Raw genomic sequence first — 14,754 nt, 5'->3', positions numbered from 1 at the left:
CCTGGGGGTGTCTGGCTTCAGGAGGTTCAGGAGGAGGAGCCCCAAGCGCATTTGGCTTTGAAGGCCAGTGGGGCTTGAGTGCAGGAGCTCCACAGGACTGGGGGAAACAGAGGCTCCACTCTTGGAGGGCGCACACAAGGTTTCATGTACACTGGGATCCAGGGCAAAGCAGTGACTCCATAGGAGCCTGGGCCAGACCTACTGGAATGTCCTGGAGGATTTCCTGGGGAGGCAGAGGTCAGCTGTGGCTCACTGTGGGGGCAACAACACTGGTGGCAGAGGCCCCAGAGAATATTCATTGGCGTGAGCTCTCCTGGAGGTCACCACTTTGGCACTGAGACCTGGCCCCACCCAACAGCCTGCAGGCTCCAGTGCTGGGACACCTTAGGCCAAACAACCAACAGGGGGGGAACCCAGCACCACCCATCAGCAGACAGGCTACCTAAAGTCATCCTGATCTCACAGCCATCTCTAAACACACCCTTTAACATGGCCCTACCCACCAGAGGGACAAGACCCAGCTCCATCCACCAGTGGGCAGGTACCAGTCCTTCCCACCAGGAAGCCTGCATAAGCCCCTGCACCAACATCACCCACTTGGGGGCAGACACCAGAAGTGAGAGGAGCTACAATCCTGCAGCCTGAGGAACAGAGGCCATAAACACAGAAAGTTAGACAAAATGAGACAGTAGAGAAATATGTTCCAGATGAATGAACAAGATAAAACTCCAGAAGAACAACAAGTGAATTGGAGATAGGCAATCTTCCGAAAAAGAATTCAGAGTAACCAGAGTAAAGATGATCCGAGATCTTGGAAAAAGAATGGAGGCACAGACCAAGAAGATACATGAAATGTTTAACAAAGAGCTAGAAGATTTAAAGAACAGAGATGAACAATACAATAACTGGAATGAAAAATACACTATAAGGAATCAATAGCAGAATAAATGAGGCAGAAGAATGAATAAGTGAGCTGGAAGTCAGATGGGTGGAAATCACTGCTGCAGAACAGAAAAAAGAAAAAAAGTATGAAAAGAAAAGAGGACAGTCTAAGAGACCTCTGGGACAACATTAAATGCACCAACATTCACATTATAGGGGTCCTAGAAAGAGAAGAGAGAAAGGGCCTGAAAAGATATTTGAAGAGATAATAGCAGAAAACTTCCCTAACATGGGAAAGGAAATAGCCACCCAAGTCCAGGAAGCACAGAGAGTCCCATACAGGATAAACCCAAGGAGGAACATGCCAAGACACATATTAATCAAACTGACAAAAATTAAAGACAAAGAAAAATTATTGAAAGCAGCAAGGGGAAAACGACAAATAACATACAAGGCAACTCCCATAAGATTAACAGCTTATTTCTCAGCAGACACTCTACAAGCCAGAAGGGAGTGGCGCGATATACTTAAAGTGATGAAAGGGAAGAACATACACCCAAGATTACTCTACCCAGCAAGCATCTCATTCATTCAATGGAGAAATCAGAAGCTTTACAGACAAGCAAAAGCTATGACAAATTCTTAGAAAGGTATAACCTTCAAAGACTGAACGAGGAAGAAATAGAAAATATGAACAGACCAATCACAAGTAATGAAATTGAAACTGTGATTAAAATGCTTCCAACAAGGGCTTCCCTGGTGGTGCAGTGGTTAAGAATCCACCTGCCAATGCAGGGGACCAGGTTCAAGCCCTGGTCTGGGAAGTTCCCACATGCCACGGAGCAACGAAGCCCAGGCGCCACAACTACTGAGCCTGCGCTCTAGAGCCCGCGAGCCACAACTACTGAAGCTCGTGTGACTAGAGCCCGTGCTCTGTAACAAGAGAATCCACCGCAATGAGAAGCCCGCGCATGGCAATGAAGAGTAGCCCCCACTCGCCGCAACTAGAGGAAGCACGCACACAGCAAGGAAGACCCAACGCAGCCAAAAATAAATAAATTAAATTAATTAATTAAAAAAAGCATATTAAAAAGCTATGGAAAAAAAAATCTTCCAACAAAAGTGCAGGACCAGATGGCTTCACAGGTGAATTCTATCAAACATTTAGAGAAGAGCTAACACCCGTCCTTGACATGTATACACTGTTGTGTATAAAACTGATGACTAATAACGACCTGCTGTGTAAAAAATTAATAAAATTAAAACAAAGAAACAAACAAAACCCAAAATCTATGGGACACAGCAAAAGCAGTTCTAAGAGGGAAGTTTATAGCGATACAATCTTACCTCAGGAACAAGAAAACTCTCAAACAACCTAACCTTATACCTAAAGCAACTAAAGAAAGAAGAACAAACAAAACCCAAAGTCAGTAGAAGGAAAGAAATCATAAAGGTCAGAGCAGAAATAAATGAAATAGAGATGAAAACAATAAAAAAGATCAATAAAACTAAAAGCTGGTTCTTTGAAAAGATAAACAAATTGATAAACCTTTAGCCAGACTTATCAAGAAAAAGAGGGAGAGGGCTCAAATCAAGAAAACAAGAAATGAAAAAGGAGAAGTTACAACGGACACCACAAAGGATCATAAGAGACTACCACAAGCAACTATATGCCAATAAAATGGACAACCTAGAAGAAATGGACAAATTCTTAGAAACGTACAATCTTCCAAGACTGAACCAGGAAGAAATAGAAAATAGGAACAGACCAATCACAAGTACTGAAATTGAAACTGTGATTTAAAAAACTACCAACAAACAGAAGTCCAGGACCAGATGGCTTCACAGGCAAATTCTAACAAACATTTACAGGAGAGTTAACAACTATCCTTCTGAAACTCTTCCAAAAATTGCAGAGGAAGGAAAACTCCTAAACTCATTCTACAAGCCCACCATCACCCTGATACCAAAACCAGACCACACAAAAAAGAAAATTACAGGCCAATATCACTGATGAACATAGATGCAAAAATCTGCAACAAAATACTTGCAAACCAAATCCAACAATACATTAAAAGAATCATACACCATGATCATGAAAGTAGGATTTAACCCAGGGATGCAATGATTTTTCAACACCCACAAATTGGTCAGTGTGATACACCAAATTAACAAATTGAAGAATAAAAACCATATGATCATCTTAATAGATGCAGAAAAAGCTTTTGATAAAAATCATCACCGATTTATGATAAAAACTCTCCAGAGAGTGGGCATAGAGGGAACCTACCTCAACATAATAAAGGTCATACATGACAAACCCATAGCTAACATCGTACTCAACTGTGAAAAGCTGAAAGCATTTCCTCTAAGATCAGGAACTAGACAAGGATGTCCACTCTCACCACTTTTATTCAACATAGTTCTGGAAGTCCTAGCCATGACAATCAGAGAAGAAAAAGAAATAAAAGGAATCCAAACTGGAAAAGAAGAAGTAAAACTGTCACTGTTTGCAGATGACATGATACTACACGTAGAAAATCCTAAAGATGCTACCAGAAAACTACTAGAGCTCATCAATGAATTCAGTGAAGTTGCAGAATACAAAATTAATACACAGAAATCTGTTGCATTTCTATACACTAACAATGAAATATCAGAAAGAGAAATTAAAGAAACAATCCCATTTACCATCACATCAAGAAGAATAAAATACTTAGGAATAAACCTACCTAAAAGACCTGTACTCTGAAAAGTGTAAGATGCTGATGAAAGAAACTGAAGATGACACAAACAGATGGAGAGATGATACCATGTTCTTGGACTAGAAGAATCAATACTGTCAAAATGACTTTACTACCCAGGGCAATCTACAGACTCAATATAAGCCCTATCAAATTACCAATGGCATTTTTCACAGAACTAGAACAAAAAAAATTAAAATTTGTATGGAAACAAAAAAGACCCGAATAGCCAAAGCAATCCTGAGAAAGAAAAAAAGAGCTGGAGGAATAAGGCTCCTATAGAAATATAGATCAATAGAACAGGATAGAAAGTCCAGAAACAAACCCACGCACCTATGGTCAATTAATCTACAACGAAGGAGGCAAGAACATACAATGAAAAAAAGACAGTCTCTTCAGTAAGTGGTGCTGGGAAAACCGGACAGCTATACATAAAAGAAGGAAATTAGAACATTCTCTAACACACCAAAAATAAACTAAAAATGGATTAAAGACCTAAATGTAAGGCCAGATACTATAAAACTCTTAGAGGGAAACATAGGCAAAACACTTCTAGATCCACCTCCTAGAGTAATGAAAATAACAAATGGGAACTAAATAAACTTAAAAGCTTTTGCACAGCAAAGTAAACTTTAAAGAAAATACAAAGGCAACTCTCAGAATGGGAGAAAATATTTGCAAATGATGTGACTGACAAGGAATGAATCTCCAAAATATACAAATAGCTCAATATCAAAAAAACCCAAACAAACCCAATCAAAAAATGGGCAGAAGACCTAAACAGATATTTCACCAAAGGAGACATACAGATGGCCAAAAGCACATAAAAAGATGCTCAACATCAGTAATTATTAGAGAAATGCAAACCAAAACTACAATGAGGTATCACCTCACTCTGGTCAGAATGGCCATCATCAAAAAGTCTACAAACAATAAGTGCTGGAGAGGGTGTGGAGAAAAGGGAACCGTCCTACACCTTGGTGGGAATATAAATTGGTACAACCACTATGGAGAACAGTATGGAGGTTCCTTAACAAACTAAAATAGAGCTACCATACAGTCTAGCAATCCCACTCCTGGGCATATATCTGAAGAAAACCATAATTTGGAAAGATACATGCAACCTGTTGTTCATGCAGCACTATTTATGATGTTTACACACACACACACAATGGACTATTACTCAGCCATAAAAAAAGAATGAAATAATGCCATTTGCAGCAACATGGATGGACCTGGAGATTATTCAACTAAGTGAAGTCAGACAAAGACAAAAATCATATGCTATCATTTATATGTGGAATCTAAAAAAACAATACAAATGAACTTATTTACAAAACAGAAACAGATTCACAGTTTTCAAAAACAAACTTATTGTTACCAAAGGGGAAAGGTGACAGGAGGGATAAATTAGGAGTTTGGGATTAACATAAACACACTACTATATTTAAAATAGATAATCAACAAGGACCTACTGTATAGCACAGGTACCTCTACTCAATATTCTGTAATAACCTATGTGGGAAAAGAATCTGAAAAAGAATGGATGTATGTATATGTACAACTGAATCACTTCGCTGTACACCTGAAACTGACACAACATTGTAAATCAACTATACTCCAATATAAAATAAAAAATTTTAAAAAGGGATGGTCCCAAATGAGCCCCACCTCCTGGTATTCACACCCATCTGTAGTCCCTCACACACTGCACTGCTCTTTTTGACCAACAGCATATGGCAGAAGTGATGGCATGTCGCTTCCAAAATTAGGTTATAAAAGACTGTAGCCTCTGTCTCAGGTAACCTCTCACTTTCGATCTCTCACTCTGGAGGAAGCAAGCTGCCATGCTGTATGCAGCCTTGTTGGGAGGTCCACATGGCAAAGAACTAAAGCCTCTGGCCAAGAGCCAGCAAGAAACTGATGCCTCTTGTCAGCAAACATGTTGAGGAGCCTGGAAACTGATTCTCCAGTTCAGTCGAGGCGAGAAATAACTTTAGTCCCAGATGACATCTTGACTACAACTTTATGAAAATTCTTAAGCAGAACCACCCAACTAAGGTGCTCTCAGAGTCCAGACCCTCAGAAACTGGGTGAGATAATGACTGTCGTTTTAAAAGCTGATAAGTTTTGAGGTAATTTATTATGTAGCAATAGATAACTAATGCATATAAAAACTAAGGTACATATAAAAACTAGGCAAATAAAAAACAAAGAAGTTTTAAACTTCAGGAAAAAGTTACTTGAGAAGGGAAATATAATCACAGTTCTGCACTTGGCACACCAGCAAAAATGATTTAGACACTTATAATAAAATAAACTAACACTGAATATTGATTCAGCCCACCATGATAATAGCAATGATATTACTAGAAGTGGGAGTTTGAGAGAGATGGGGAAGTAAACACTTTTCTACTATTATCAGAAATTCAACAGATAGTGTATAATATTGAAAGTCTGGAAACAGCCCATAAGCACATTATTCAGAAATACAGAAGTAAATTACAGAAGAAACGTAAAAGATATGAAAATGGTGGCTTTGGGGAGAGATTCTGAATGATGTGGAGAGATTTGTTATTTTACTTTATGTACCTTTGGTAATCTTTTTTTTTTTAAGGTAGGTGTATTTTATTTTCATCTTATACATGAGGAAACAGACACAGAGAGATTAAGCAACTTGATCAACATACACAAAGATGTTCATCATAGCATAAATTATAATTGTTGAATAAAACACAGAGGAGGGAGTCCAAATATCCAAAAGTAGGCAAACTGTGTTAAATCAATTATGGTACATCATTTGATGGAGGTATTTTAATAATAGTCTATATCAGATTAAGAAGTTTCTTTTCTATTCCTAGTTTGCTAAAAGTAAGTTAGTTGCCCCAGGTGTTGAATTTTATTGAATGCTTTTCTAATCTACTGAGATGACCAAATGATTTTTTTGATTATGACATATTAATGCAGTATTAAAATATCAAGGAAAGAAGAAAATCATGTCGTTTTTCCAGATTCTTTTCCATTATAGGTTATTATAAGATATTGAGTATAGTTCCCTGTGCTATACAATAGGTCCTTGGTTATCTATTTTATATATAGTAGCATGTGTATGTTAATCCTAAACTCCTAATTTATCCCCCCTCCTTCTGGTATCCACTTTAGTAACCATAAGTTTTTTTCTTTTCTTTTTCTTTTTTATTTTTTTTGCGGTACGCGGGCCTCTCACCATTGTGGCCTCTCCCGTTGCGGAGCACGGGCTCCTGACGCACAGGCTCAGCAGCCATGGCTCACGGGCCCAGCCACTCCGCGGCATGTGGGATCTTCCCGGACCGGGGCACGAACCCATGTCCCCTGCATCGGCAAGCGGACTCTCAACCACTGCGCCACCAGGGAAGCCCTGTTTTCGTTTTTCTTTAAAGATTTTTTTGATGTGGACCATTTTTAAAGTCTTTATTGAATTTTTTACAATATTGCTTCTGTTTTATGTTTTGGTTTTTTGGCCGCGAAGCATGTGGGATCTTAGCTCCGGATTAGGGATCGAACCGGCACCCCCTGCCCTGGAAGGATAAGTCTTAAACACTGGACAGCCAGGGAAGTCTGCACAAGTTTGTTTTCTATGTCTGTGAGTCTATTTCTGTTTTGTAAATAAGTTCGTTTATCTTTTGATAGTCTTTAAGTTCTTAAACCACATACATGAATTACTTTAATAAAAGTAATTTAAGATAACAATAAAAACAGACTGTAACAAAAGATCCAATCTAATAAAATTAAGGACAAAACAACATCATAAATGAAAAAGGCTTGCAGACCCCAAGCTCAAACTTAGTGAGCAGGGTTATGTGATTACTAATATTTTTCTGTTCAGTAACAGGAACACGGCATCTGGCAACAGAGAAGCTGGCAGACCTGCTCTAGTTGACAGTAGGTAAGCAAAACCTGAAAAATTCTGTTTTATCCTGAGAATTTCACATTAGAATAATTCCAGTTGAGTTACTAGGATTATGACAGAGAGATAATCCATGACGTGTAGAGTCCCTGACACGGACAGTGTCTAAACCTTCTACAGTTGTTATGGAAAACCTCAAAAATTCTGTTCCATCCTGAGAAATACACATTAGAATCACCGCAGATAAGACAATCCATGACTGACTGATATGGAGTCCCTGACACAGAGCATGGCTGAAAGAAACGTTAAAGCCAAAACAGAAAGACTCAGGGAGACAAGGTGGTTGCCAGAACTATTAGAAGGGCAATTTTTAAATATCTGAAGGTTTAACAAGTAGAAGAGTAAAATTAGACTTACCCTCATACTTTTACAGGTCAGAATTCAAACCAAGGGGTGGATGTTACAATGAAACAGACTGCAATTTTCCAGCAACTAGGCTTTGTAACTAGGATTTTCTAGAAACAAAAACGGAAACAGCCTGCCTTGTAAAAGAGAACATCCCCATTGTTGGAAATATTCAAACCTAGACCATAGAACCACTGTTTACAGTGACTAGAACCCTGGGGGAATCTACTTTCTCATTAAAAAAAAAGCACCAGTGCGCAATCACACACAGTTCTGCATACATTTCTAGGGAGTTCACAGACCCCAAGAAGTACCTCCATGGATCCCAGAGTAAGAATCCCTATTGCAGAAGAGTAGACTAGGGCTTCCCTGGTGGCACAGTGGTTAAGAATCCGCCTGCCAATGCAGGGGACATGGGTTTGAGCCCTGGTCCGGGAAGATCCCACATGCCGCGGAACAGTTAAGCCCATGCGCCACAACTACTGAGCCTTGCGCCACAACCACTGAGCCTGTGCTCTATAGCCCCATGATCCACAAAAAGAGAAGCCACTGCAGTGGGAAGCCCATGCACTACAACGAGAAGCCCGTGCACCACAACGAAGAGTAGTCCCCACTCACCGCAACTAAAGAAAGCTTGCACACAGCAACAAAGACACAACGCAGCCAAAAGTAAAATAAATAAATTTATTTTAAAAAAAACAGTATATCGCCTTAAAAAAAAAAAAGAAGAGTAGCACTTCCCTGGTGGCGCAGTGGTTGAGAGTCCGCCTGTCGATGCAGGGGACACGGGTTCATGCCCCAGACCGGGGAGATCCCACATGCTGTGGAGCGGCTGGGCCTGTGAGCCATGGCCACTGAGCCTGCGCATCCGGAGCCTGTGCTCCGCAACGGGAGAGGCCACAACAGTAAGAGGCCCGCGTACCACCAAAAAAAAAAAAAAGAAGAAGAGTAGATATTTTCAAGGTTCCTTCTATTTCTGTGACACTAGTTTAAGACAGTGAAAGTTAAATGTATTATACTCTATATGGTTCATGTTTTTATTATCTATATGCTTGTTTCAGCTGTACAAGTTACCTATAAATATGACCATCAGAATAGTATCAATATTTATGGTAACTTTGTGCAAACTGGGAAAAGATAACTCCCCTGGGCTGTCTAGTCAGAAACACATGCCCCTTCCTCTGGGCTGCTGTGGCCCAGGTCAGGACACACCGCTTGACAAGAAGAGAAAGGCTGGCTGTTAGTCCCTACCCACCTGTGAGCAGGGCCCAACCAGATCCAATGTAACCAGCAGGCCGGAGATTGGTCATCTGGTTAAAGGGTTGAAGTACCTAAATTTTTATCAAAGTATTACAATAAATTTTACCACTGGTTGTTAAATCATTACAATACTTGGAAAAAAAAAAAGTAGGAAAAAATGCATTACCCCGTTTTTACTGCCAATGAAGAAAACAGACTTTTCTCCAGTTTCAACTCCATTGCCTTCACTTCCATTACTTCCCCGTTTTTCCACTTCAGCTGTTGCGATTTCCCAGAGAGTTTCACTATATGAGGCAGAAAACCAAAATTCAGAGAAACAAAAAAGAATCCTTTCAAAAATTTCTTTCCAGCCCAAAGAAAATTTATTTCAGTCAGATTTATAAAACAAATCAACATCATTTGGGGGGGGACAATTTACTGGTAAAACTTCGGAGGATTAGTCATTCTCTTTGTACTAGATTGAAGCAGAAAATGATAAGCGGAGTCTTTATTGCCAGGATTTGAGGTTGTCTGATTTGGGGGCTTCTGGGCAAGGCTGAAAGCTGTGTGTGTTAACGTCTCAGACACACATGAATGTACAATGACTTTTGGAAACGCACAACTTGAAAACCACCAACATCTAGGAAAAGGGGGAATGTGTAAAGCCAGTGTACCACATAATCTTTGTCCCCTGAAAGTTTTTGGCTTTGTTTTTTAAATTATATATTTTTTGGCTCAAGATTCCTTTTTTAAAATATAAAAAGGGGAAAATCACCTAAAATCACTTTTGAAAATCATCTTTTCATTTACCTCTCTACACACTCATATAATTTTATACAAATAAGATTATATCGTTTTTTTTAAAGTAAAGCCTAAATGAACTATGGAGTATTGAACTAAAAATACATGAGAAAGATTTGATGTGTTACAAGCTCGAATCTACTACTTTCTACATAGAGTATGCCAACTTGAGCAAATTACCTAATCTCTCTGGATCCTTCATTGCTTTATTAAGTCAACAAGTATTTCTTGAGCGCCTAATATATGAAAGCTGCTGTGCTAGTCCCCAGGCTTATCTGTTTCTTCACCTCTAAAATGCTGATAAAAAAGAATACCAACATCATAGGATTGCCATGACTGTTCAAATGTGATAATTCATTTAGGTTAGGGCCTGGCCTATACATAATCACCTAAAATCAGTGAGTGTTTATAATCATTATTATTCAAGAACCAGGAATGAAAAAAAGGGGTTAGAAAAGATCAAAACAGGTGTCCCTAAATGTCTGCCTAAAATTCACACATTTATTTCACAGGTGAGCCCCTAAGAACTCAGTCCGGGCCTGTTTGCTCTTCAATTACACACTATTTCTTCATTATTGTAATTATCTTCTTTCCAAGTTCCCAGCAGAAAAGAGAGGAGGTGTTGTAACCAATTAAACCGTGATGGGAAGCTTAAGGTTCATAAACTCAACAGAGGTCACACCGCCCACCCACCATGTGAGAAAAACAGACTTTCCTGCTCTGTGATGGACTCCAGGACTCATCTCTCCCGATGTACCTTATAAGTCGTTTAGAGAAGGTTTAGGTATGACCTTGAGAACAAGCAACTAAAACAGACATCATAGAACTGAAGAGCTAAAATGTATTTGATAGGTGATTAAAATCCCACCCCCACCCCTGCTGCCCGTTTATATATGACCTTACATTCTTCACAGTGCCTTCACAAGTTAGGCTCATTTATTGTCGTGAACTCCTGCACCCGGAGCCGAGGTCCCTGAGGAAGTGGCTTGTGGTCTGGTTCACCGCCTGAAACTGTTCCTAGAACATTCCCTAACCCTCGAGAAACTCTTATTGAAAAAGTGAATAATTGGAGTTGAATGATCTTTCAAAATCTCTTAACTTTTCCACCTGGGGAACTTTTCTACTTGCTTTCGGCAGAATCCACACTCTCAAGGATAGTGCCTACGGATCCTTGACCAACAAGACAGGAATTGCAAAGAGAACGAACTCAATTTTCTTCCACCAACGGGTCCCGCGAGGATCTCCTCTCCCCAAATACACCCGCAGCGGCCTCTCCCTGCACCACCCCCCCCCATCTCCACCCCTTCCTGGCTGGGCTGGGAAAGAAGGGAGGCTCTCGAGGGGAGCATAAGCCAGGCGCAAGCAGGGTTACAGAGATACCTGGGCATCGTGGCTCGGCCGCCCCACTGTCGTGGTCTCCGCGTAGGGTCCAGCCTAGAATCAGCGGAACCGGGAGCTCTGCGCGAGGCCGGCTTAGTGCTGGCTCGTGGGTTGCTATGGTAGCGACGTCACCAGTAAAGGTTGCGTATAGAAGAGGGGCATCATGGGAAATGTAGTTTTCGGCGTTCTTTTCGAGCCTCTCAGCTTCATCTGTTAGGGTGCGAGAGAGAGGCGACAAGTGGTAATAAATCTGGGACCTAAAAACTCTGGGCTGGAAGTGTTCTTTTATTTTAAAAGTATTCTACTGAGTACCGACTATTTATATGCCAGGGGTCTCTCTCTCTTCAATTACTTTTCTCTCCCCAATAGCAGTGAATTGAGAATGGAGAACGAAACAATCTCCTGAGCTGTTTTCTAGTGATTTACTAGAGGCAAAGAATATTTACGATTTTAGTATTTTCCAACTTTCTGCTTGTTTGGTTGTTTCAGGTTTTATTCAATAGCACATCATTTATTAATAAGTTAATAAAGCAAATGCATCTCCTTAATACTTCATTTACTTTATCTCCAAATCAATAAAAAACATTATTACTATATGACATACACAACTAATTATGATAACCCAAAGGAAGCCAGAGATATAAGCTATTGCAGAGAGGTACAAACAACTTATATTAGAACAAGTGACTAATTATGCCTCAAGGAGTTGGTGAAACATTCATGGCAGTGACAGTATTAGATCTGTTTTGATTGACTGAAGGAGAAACTGTTCCTCTACTGTTCTGCCATTTGGCTTAGTCTCTACGTTGTAATGTTCAAGAATGTGGGCTTTGGAATAAGACAAACTTAGATCGAAGTCGGGACTCAGTCAAACTAGCTAAGTTGCCACATTGCCACGATGGAAACTAAGTCAATTTCTCTGAGCCTTAGTGTCCGATCCTGTAAAGCAGGGGAAATTTATGAGTTTTAAATGAGATAAATACATGTAAAACATAACTTATGAGTGTCTGAAACATTATAAGTGCTTAATACTTGTTATTATGGTGAGGTAAGCTGCTGATCAGCAACTTTGAAGAAAGAAACACAAGGAAATGAAGCAGATGGTTCATAGGAAATAAAAGGCATTCACTTCAGATAAAATCTTTGGGGACAAAATCCTCCCAACACGTAGGTGCATTTTGGAGACATAGGAGACTATGGTTGCACATAGGAAGGGAAGTAATGGACTTCAATGGAGAAAGGATGGTAGCAAGTGAGGCTGATACATCCATCATTGAATCAGCATTGCCTATAAACTCACAAACCGATGTGGGACAAATTGTAATGAATTGCAATGATTTGGGTTCTGGAACTTTAGAATCCCTTTGCATGTTAGTTGGGAAGCCCTATTGATATGGACAATAATGGCAGCTAACATTTTGCCAGATGTTTTCTGTGGACTAGGCACAGTACAAGCATTTTAAAGTATAATGATTTGGGTAACTGGGATACGTGGTTGAAGGAGGGAGCCTGGTAACCAGGAAGGTGAAGGTTATCTGCCTGGGCCCTAATCACCAGCACTGATTCAGGAGTGATTCAGTAGATTCACCTTGATCTGATTAAGCAGGTGAGTTCTCTTTTCTACCCTTATGCCTCCTGAGGCTTCATAATTGGACGAAGAAAGTGACTTTCCTGGGTAGATGAAAATTGTTCTCAAGGTAAAACATACAAAGATTTGAGCTCCTCTTCTGAATCAGCCCAAGAAGACTCACAGATTTCAATGGTGGTGATGGAGGAGGAGACAGTTTTATGCTGCTTCCTGGATGAAACGAACAACAGTGCAAAAGGATAAAGGTGTGTGCAGAGTATATTCGGGGACCTGTGAATAGTTTGGGGTGGAAGCATATAAAGTGCCTGGTGGGGCTAAGGTGGGAGAGCAAACTGGACAGGTAGATTGAGCTACAGTGAAGGATCTTGAAGTCTGGATTTTACTGTGTTGGCGATGAGAAACCAAATAAGATTTCAAATAGGGGTGTGCCATGACTAGACCTAAGTTTCAATGAGATAATTTTCTGCAGCTATGTGAGGGATGCTTTGGAGTCTAGAAGTCCATATGGAGGCTATTAACAATAGCCCAGAAAGTGAGAGTTTTTATATTTTTTCCTTGTTTTCAAAGTTACATGAGCTTATTGTAGAAAAAAATAGTATACAGAAAAAACTAAGAGGGTATAATAAGCAAATACCAGGAGCAACAACTATTAAACATTTTGATGTATTTTATTCCAATCTTTTTTCTCACAGAATTGAGATTTTACTGTAAAGTTTGTTAACATTCTGATTTTAACATGTATTTTCCCATATCAATTTTTTAAAAACCCATAATAAACATAGCTTTGATGGCTACATAAGGTTCCACTATATAGATTTTTAATAATTTACTTAAGCATTCTCCTAATATGAGTGTTTGAGGTTAAACACCTAACATGAGTTGGGCCAGTCAGAGTCCTTTTCTGGAAATTTTCAAACAAGAATTAGGAGAATCAAGTCATTCCTTCTCTGGAGGAAATTGGCATATTTCCTGCTAAATGAAGTACTCTTGTGGAAATAAAATCCCTTTTTTCCTTTAGGAAAAAGAGAATAGGGGGAAATGTGAGAGGAGATGCGGTCCCTGCATGAACCAGTTAGCAGAAAAGCTTCTCCACCTTATTAGTCCTGCTACTCACTTTTGCTTCCTCACTCCCCACCTTCCCAAAGCCTTTGCTCTCCTGGAATCAGCCAAGAGACTCTGCAGTGAAGTCCAAATTCCATGACAGTTAGGAGGTGGGTGGATGGGTGAAATGTGTTCTCGGCATCTCAGGACTACTTAAAGCCTTTTTCTAGAGAAATATGGTTATCCATGGTGGTTAATTCTTCAGGATTATACTTCAGTACAATAATGGGTTACAAGTATTGTTACAGTAACCTGACTACCATGTATTTTTTTCCTATGGAAAAAATGTCCAAACAACCACTGATAAACACATTTTTCAAGCAAATACTTTATAAGTTGTGACTAACTTTTCTTGTAAATTGAGAGTTAAATTCATTTCTAAGCTATGGCAGTATTTGACTTCAAGGACACAGAAATCTAGAGCATTTAAAATAAAATTTTAGGCACAGTCCAATCACCTTACCTATAAAGAGCTTATTATGAAATCATGGGAGAACCCCATGACTTATACATGTTGTATATGTGTCAATATGCATACATACATATGAAACTTACAATTTGCCAAAACAGCTTCCTTTTATATGGATAAAACAAAGCAACACAGAAGACAAAGCATGAGTGCAAGAGAAGGAGGTAATAACTACCATTTTCACTAGTAGTACACCTCAGCTTTAACAATGAAAACATTAGGTATTTCTTGAAGATTATTCAAAAGATAATGCTTGAAA

General features: G+C 39.6%; 1 protein-coding gene across 1 annotated transcript in view; it reads right to left on the bottom strand.

Moving 5' to 3' along the window:
• Positions 1-11,435, bottom strand: part of DYNC2LI1 (dynein cytoplasmic 2 light intermediate chain 1) — a 42,601-nt gene extending 31,166 nt beyond the window's left edge. The window contains exons 1-2 of the mRNA XM_024753435.1: positions 11,338-11,435; positions 9,344-9,461 (exon numbers count right to left, since the gene is read on the bottom strand). Of these exons, the coding sequence (XP_024609203.1) occupies positions 9,344-9,461; positions 11,338-11,345 (126 nt within the window). The 5' untranslated portion in view covers positions 11,346-11,435. The remainder of the gene's footprint in view (positions 1-9,343; positions 9,462-11,337) is intronic.
• Positions 11,436-14,754: the final 3,319 nt, after the last annotated feature.

Source organism: Neophocaena asiaeorientalis, unplaced genomic scaffold (genome assembly GCF_003031525.2).
Source record: "Neophocaena asiaeorientalis asiaeorientalis breed wild unplaced genomic scaffold, Neophocaena_asiaeorientalis_V1.1 scaffold171, whole genome shotgun sequence".
NCBI lineage: Eukaryota > Metazoa > Chordata > Mammalia > Artiodactyla > Phocoenidae > Neophocaena > Neophocaena asiaeorientalis.
This window is presented reverse-complemented; position numbering and strand designations above follow the sequence as displayed.